General features: G+C 37.0%; 1 protein-coding gene across 1 annotated transcript in view; it reads left to right on the top strand.

The window, feature by feature from the left end:
• Positions 1-8,021, top strand: part of slc39a11 (solute carrier family 39, member 11) — a 147,858-nt gene that overhangs the window by 8,148 nt on the left and 131,689 nt on the right. Inside the window, exon 4 of the mRNA XM_081392232.1 lies at positions 6,017-6,175. Within this exon, the coding sequence (XP_081248358.1) occupies positions 6,017-6,175 (159 nt within the window). The remainder of the gene's footprint in view (positions 1-6,016; positions 6,176-8,021) is intronic.

Here is an 8,021-nt window from a genome sequence, read left to right as displayed (position 1 = left end):
GCCGATGAGTTCAGAGAAGAGCCTGGGATGGGATGGCTTGAAACGTTGGATAAATACTGTGTGTGTGTGTGTGTGTATGTGTGTATGTGTTAGAGCTCAGACTGAGAGCAGAAGAAAGAATTCAATTACGGTTAAATTGGTAATAAAAACGTTAATGGCCAATTTGGATCTTAAATCTGATTTCACTGCTTCAGTGCATACATTTTAATTATTCATTCAGTTAAATTGCTGTAATTACTAAATGTCTATAACAGGCACGTAGTGCTGAAACAAATCAGTGATTTTATCATGACCCCCTAAAAGTGATCGGGCAGACCAAAACCGTAAGTTGTAGAGAGTTGAAACTTTGAGGGATGATAGTACACTACCTCGCCCCAATCGGCCTGATGGTGGCGCTACAGTGATAAAAAATTATGGAATGAATCATAACTCCTAAACCGACCGTCACAGGCTCAATGTCTTATATTGATGGAATCCTTGGTTCAAGGCAAACAAAATGCATGTCATGGATTCGATCGTCACCCTTATAGTGTAATTTTCAGGGATTTCGGATTTTTCAAAATAAACGTACTTTTGCAAACTTAGTCCGAGGGTTTTCGCCCGATTGGAACCAAACCAGTGCAGAAATATTCTGGAGTCTGATTGTTAATAATTATCTAAAAAGGTTGAACTTTTGATTGACGTCTGCGATTGGACACCAAAACGTCCAAAGTGGGCGGGGCCACTTTTACTAAAACGACTATCCCTCTTGAACGGAATGAGATAAACTCGGCTTGGTCTGTGGTCGCGTTGAAAGTTGTGGCGACTGGGAAAAACAAAACACGAAAACGGCTATAGTTATGAAACGGTTAGTCCGATTGACTTGAAAACTGGCATGCAGTGTCTTTGTCCAAAGTGCCATGATTATCTACGAGGACATTTGTGTATCTCGAAAAACACGGCTGTTGTCGGCCAATGAAATTCGAGCGTCTGTCAGACAAGGTTAACGGAGGCCGATCGGAACGAAACGAAACGAAACGAAACTGACTCACGGCTCTAGAGGGGTACGCCTTCGTGCTTTTTAGGTGTAAAGGATTGTATATCACGCGATTTTTTTGCACATGCCCAAGACATTCATACCATATGAAAGAACTCCTCATAATTAGAGATTATTTAAAAAACCTTTAACCTTTTTTTTTGGCTCAGCCTCGATAACTGATAAAAAGCTTTAAAACATATATTTCCTTTGTAAATTGCCTGTTTTGGCTGTAAATGGCTCAGTTTCCATCTATGATCTAGGTGGTTACAGGTTTGCTAAATTAAACAATAGCTTTTTACGCAGTGGCTTAACGCGCTTGCACCCCGTTAATTGCTGCTTGCAGCTATATTTATTATTAATTTTTTTTTCAGCTTAACCTGCATACCTTCCAATTAAGTTTTCTCTGGTGATTTTTAAATGGTTGATGTCACACAAATTGTAAAGGATTATTGGATTACATGCTTTTATAGTGTGTACAGTCCAAAACTGGCAGATGTAATTTGAATTATAATTGTCTTTTGAAGAAAAAACACGTCGCTCTAGTTGCTTGTCTCTGCTGTAAATGTAACTTTGTGTTATGTTCTGTATTGGCTTTGTATTGTACTCTGCAAATGACTGTGAAGCTGAATCTAATCTAATGTAATAGTTTTTGCATTTTAATTTAGATTAAAGTTAGATATTAAAATATATGCAAATATATATTACATGGTGTCACTGGGTTCTTATGTTTGACAATGTGTAATGTTGCTCAAAGTCACTATGTCCCTCAATATGGATGTGTGGACGCTAGTGCAGTGCTGAAATAATTCTGCTGGCAACACCGAGGTCCAAGATTCAATATCTGAAAATAACAGACACACACACACACACACACACACTGGGCGAGCGGCTCAACTGTGTGTGTGTGCACGTGATGTTAGTGTGTGTGCATGTGTGGCTGCAGCAAACAGCGCATTTTATTGACGATGCATTAAGATGAGGAAAGAAAGAATCTCCACCTGAGGGCAGGCTAATTAATGAGTTTTCCTTCATTTTACAACATAGAAATGGGGTTTTCAAGAGGATTAAATTCTCCTTCAGCTGCAGAAAGATAATTAGGCTTTAGCTGTAGCTTCGTAATTGGACTGCAGTACAACAATCAAAAGTGCTTTTAGTAGTGGCTGTGAATTTAATACAAATAGACAAATACACAGATGTGAACAAAGAAAAGAAGTCTTAAACAACTTTGTTTTACAGATTTTAAGTTGTGGTTTACTGCATTTGTGGACCTTTTTTTTTTACCTTGATTTTTTGTATTAATTTTTTAAAAAAAAATAATGATTCAGTGTTATTTAATGCCATTATATTTTTTATTAATGTTTATTAATATTTCTAATTGGTATTTCATTTATATTTTCAGTTTCCATTTTATTTTAATTTCATAGTTTATGTAATAATACAAAAACAACAACAGTTTTTTATTTCAGTTTTTATTTATTTCCAGGTAATAATTTTAGTGCTTCATCTTAAAGTAAATGAAAAAAATAAATAAAATTGCTTTGGAAACTAAATGTACAGTTTTTTTTTACTGGAATAAAAAAAAAGAAAGTTAATCCACTCTTTCGTAATGTTAGGATCACAAGGAAGGGAATGCAAAGAATGTTTTTTCCACAACTTGGCATTTCAGTCTCTATCGTTTTGTTGCTGGAGTAATCCTATTTCTCGTATTTACTTCTAGACATTATGTGAAAATCGGTGGGCGGGGCCACAGAGCCAATGATGTAGAAGTAGGCGGTCCTTGGTCGCACTATGACATCATACTGAGGAAAAATCCGAAACGAGCTGTTTTTGCATCTTGGTTGCAATAAAAGTTAACGAAACTTGCAGGAGTATTTTTAAAGTACGATGACCTCTTATATGTCAAAAGATCAAGAAAAAACGAGCCCTTTAACTGAAAGCACAAGGTTCACCTTCATCTCTGAAGGACAGCCGTGCATCATTGCTCGGTTCCTGAGATTGCCTGTTTGTCTTATAGTTGTGTTTCATCAGTCAATCAATAGGCCTCTGAGCCCCTGTGCAATCACAGCGCCTGTAATGAGCCATTAACTGAGCAGGTATGTTCGTCTTTGTGCGGGAACATGTCTAGACACTCAACATTATTATGCCGTCTTGTTCTTATTCAAAGCATTTCCTCTTGGGGAAAGAGGTGCACAAGAAAATGAAATGATTACCCCCTTCCAAAAAGAAAATAAATAGCACACCTTTTAGACGTGTCAAAACCTCAGAGTTTAATTGACCTGAAATGCGCAGCTCAGTTGGGTTCATTATATAGAAGAAGTCCTCGATTAGCCTGCGTGTTTCACCCCTGATTAATTGACCTGAAATGCGCAGCTCAGTTGGGTTCATTATATAGAAGAAGTCCTCGATTAGCCTGCGTGTTTCACCCCTGATGTTAATAACAGCCTTGACCTCAAAGGGAACAAAACAGATGTCAAATGGTGCAGGAAATTGAGGTTTTCCACAAGACATAATAATAATAATATATGCAATAATCGTAAAGTGCTGCTTTGGGTGCTAAGGAAATACAAGTGTAATTTCCAGAGACAGATAGCTTTCCAATGAATGCTTTACCTATTTTGATCAGTTTTTTTTTTTTGTCTTGTCTTGTCCTAACAGAATAGACTATAACCCTATTCGGACGGGACTAGTTTAACATGGAGAGGTGGTGTAAAGTAATAATTACCAGAGCTTCTCAGTGATTTTAGTCCCATCCGAATGTGCATCTCAGTGATCATTACGGACAATGTCAGTAAAGGTTACGGTGATTTTTACCTTCTAGAATAAGGACCTCGGGTAATACTAATCCTGTGCGGATAGAAGCTTTTTTAATTATTCATCATGTTTTAAAGTGGAACTAATATGCTTTTTTCAATGTTTATCTTTCTTTAGTGTGTAATGTTGCTGTTTGAGAGTGAAAAATCAGTGTCAGTGTTTCTGAACTCCCTGAAACGCCTCCATTGTAGTCTTGAGTTTCTTTCGGGAACGAACATGCCACTATATTCCTCATTTGAATAATTCATGCGCAGAATAAAGGGGCGGGGCCTGGTTGAGTTAGTTAGTAGTGTGTTAAACTGGCGGTTATGGAAAGGGGCGGGACATTTCCCAAACGCGGTCGAAGAGCTTGACCAATCAGAACACACTGATCCAGCCGACCAATCAGAGCACAGTCTAGGAAAAAGTAGGTGTGTTTGCTTTGTTTTACATTGTTACAATGTTTCCTTGAGATTCTGTCTGTGAGTTTGAGTGAGTGAGTCACTGTCTGCTATTCTTGTGTGTGTGTGTGAAATAAAATATCACCTCTCTGAATAAGACACAGTGCCGGTGTCTTCCTTTAGGTCCTGATATCATCACCAGGGTGCCGACAGGATGAATGAACAAGTCTTTGATCATGATTTAGCCAAAAGTGTTGGAAAGCATAGAAAAAATGTGCTCTTTTCTGCCTGAGGGTTTTGTACCACACATTTCAATCATGAATAATATAAAAGTCTTCTTATGCAAACTGGAATTTGGAAGATTTGCATTCTGTATCGAATGTGTTTTAAGCTGATTTTATTGTCAGAGCACAAAATAAAAGCATAAAAAACATCATAATTCAACTATATATATTTTGTCTCAGTAACATATGCATGCTGTGAGCATAAAAATTATATTTTTTTATTTCAAGTCACCTTTTTGAAGTCAAGTCATCTTTATTTATAAAGCGCTTTTTACAAAACAGATTGTTTTAAAGCAGCTTTACAGAGATAACAGGAAAATAATGCAACAGAGATGTATTTCTGCTGTACAGCAGATCTAGAATAAAATAGCCAGAAAAATACCAAGTAAGATGGTTCATTTCTGTTGTAAAAAAGTTATTAATTTAGTTCATCTATACAGCCGCTCTGGAGAAAACCGTGATGTCATCGTCCAGCTCAGTTCAGTTCAGTTCTCATATAATGCAGGAGATCAATAATATTGCCCCAAGTAAACAGTATTCGAGTAGTAAACATAACTTCAGAACTGTTTGTTGTTGCATACTCTTTCAAATACTATTGTAATAAGCTGTGTGCTATATTCCAGTTTTGTCACATTTACAAATCAGAAATGATCATCTGAAGTGATTCATCAAAAGAAATCCAAATTGAAATTGAATGGCAAAAAGTTCAAAAGGAATGAAAAATAGATCTTACACTCTCACACAATAATTTCTTCAGGATTCTGTTACAGATGATAATGCCCCCCCCCCCCATTTCTGAGCCTCTTCCTCTCATCTAATATCCAGTCGGTCTCTTTGAAGAAGAGTTTGCACTTCCCTGTCAAACAGAAGCTTGATAATGCTGCATCTTCTCCTCTGATCACTGCGCTGCTCTTCTCCATTACTAACAGAGGCTTGTTTCAGCGTATCATTAGCGTGATTCTGACTATATTAAGACACATTTGTGAACAAATGTGTATGGAAAATCCAATTTAACCCTGTAAAGCCTGATGTATCTTTTTTTTTTTTTTTTTAAATTGAACAGTTAATTGTAACTTCAGATGAAAAAGTTTGCATGCATGTTTTATATCATATTCGATGCATCAACCTTTTCATATCGTATGCAAAAACCATACTCATATCGTATGCAATAGTGAGAATGTAGAGAAAAGGAGAGACTGTATGCGACAGGTTTATCAGCAAAGTTTTGATCATGTTAGAGGCCCTAGAAATTTGCGAATCAAATATGATACAGTAGGCATATATAGGGTTAAACTAGCTGTGTTTTGCACATGACATTGAACAAAAATAAAGGTTCTTAATTGGTATTGATGGTTCCAGGACAAACCTTTAACATCCATTGCATGAAAGATTTTTTTATAGTGGAAAAAAGGGTTATTTAGCCAAAAAATGGTTCATTGCTCCATTATTATTTAGTGTAATTGTTGTGTTTTGGTGTGTAAGAGTGAGATGTGCTGTGTTTAACCATGTCTTTCGGTCCTCAGGTCATGCTGGCGGCGTCCTATTGGTCCCTGCTGGCTCCTGCTATCGAGATGGCCGAGGAATCTGGGAAATATGGGGACTTTGCGTTCCTCCCTGTCGCTGTGGGGTTTACACTGGGAGCTCTGTTTGTGTACGTTGCAGACCTGATGATGCCTGTTCTGGTGAGCTTCATTTGCAGAGCACTTCTCTGGTGTAATCCGTTCCAATATACGGTAGAAACAACAATATTACTAGATTAGGTCTAGTCAAGTCACCTTTATTTATACAGTGTTTTTAACATTATAGACTGTTTCAAAGCAGCTTTACAGTGGCAATAGGAAATTACAGTAACAGAGATAGTTTTGGCTTTACAGCAGCTCTAGAATAAAGTTATTGTCCAGATAAAGTTAGTTTTGATTGATTCACTTTCATTGCAAAGATCATTAGTTATTAACTTGCACGACACCGTTCTAACTGAAAAACCCTTAATGCGCTCCGGTCTGATTAAAAGTAGTGATTAGTTTCTGCAAATCTGAGAATCGGTTATAAGCACAGGAATTGTTCACAGAAACCAGGTTGCATGAAGTTAAATGTTTTTGTTCAGTATGTATACAAGTGAACATTGCTTATTACTAATATATAAATTGGTATATTGATAAGTTTGATTTCATTCTTACATGAAGTTGTTTAGTGTAAAACTTTTTAAACCTAAAAAATGTCATCTTTAGCTGCATTTTAACCTGTTTAATCTAGAGTTCAATTTATGTTAGGATTTATTTAATCCGTTTAATACCCTAATCAGTATTTGTACAGTAACTCATAGCATGGATGTGATGTTTAAAGCTGTAGTATTGACTGTTGAGAATGATATTGATGAAAATGATGAGCAGGTAATTGAGAAGCCGCACAGCATTTAGGAATCTGATCACTATGGATATTGATTCTGACCGCTAAACACAAGATATTGTTGATTTGACACCATACTGACTGCCCCGCACATATGCTTCAGTTGTGAACTTGTGACTTGTAAAAATATAACGTGGCTGGTGTAACATAAGCATCTTTCTTTATTAATGTGTAAATGCCATCTGAACTCTCTTGGCTCACAGATTAACAGCTTGTAGTTATCACACTAGCATATATTATTCCATTATTAATATATCCGTGAACCCATTAGCCCCTGCTGTTGTTGAGATATGAGGATGAGAACTAGCTAGAATTTCTTCATTTCTTTTTCATTAAGCATGTGTGAAAACTAATAGTAGCAAGCTTGTCAGGTGGCCTTAACCTTAAAACCTAAAGTGATGGCGCACGTATGTACGCACACACACACACACACACACCCACCCACACACACACTTTATTAATTAGGGATGTAGAATATGGTCCTGGAGAATAAGGCATTAATATGTGCTTTATAAGTACTAATAAACAGCCAATATCCTAGTTATATGCATGTTAATAAGCAACTAGTTCATAGTGAGAAACAAATAGTCCTTTAAAATACTAAATTCATTTAGAAATACCAGAATATTTTTTAGCATAATTTGTCTTGTAACTGGTTCCAATCAAATGGAGCAGGATATCTAAACGCCTGTTATTTTTGTAGGGCGTTTTGGTTTCTTTGACACACCACACTTATCACTCTGGTCCGGATCAGTTTATGAAACGAACCAAAATGCAGTCATGTGACAACATCCACATCACTATTTTCATAACTGCACTTCGATTGTCAGAATTTACATGCGGGAAAATTCCAACAGAATTACTCCCGGAATTAAACAAAGAGGAGGAAAATCGGGCAGACAACACGCCTTTTTACTATGGAGAGACGACTGCGTGGGCTGATTGTATCCTTCCTTCCTTCCTTCCTTCCTTCCTTCCTTCCTTCCTTCCTTCCTTCCTTCCTTCCTTCCTTCCTTCCTTCCTTCCTTCCTTCCTTCCTTCCTTCCTTCCTTCCTTCCTTCCTTCCTTCCTCTTTGCTTTTCCTCTTCCTGTTCATTTCCTTTTCTTCTTTCTTTTCACTTT

The sequence above is a fragment of the Scardinius erythrophthalmus genome, assembly GCF_964197995.2.
Source record: "Scardinius erythrophthalmus genome assembly, chromosome: 18".
NCBI classification, from domain to species: Eukaryota; Metazoa; Chordata; class Actinopteri; order Cypriniformes; family Leuciscidae; genus Scardinius; species Scardinius erythrophthalmus.
Note: the sequence above shows the minus strand (reverse complement) of the source record. Positions and strands in the feature narration are given on the sequence as shown.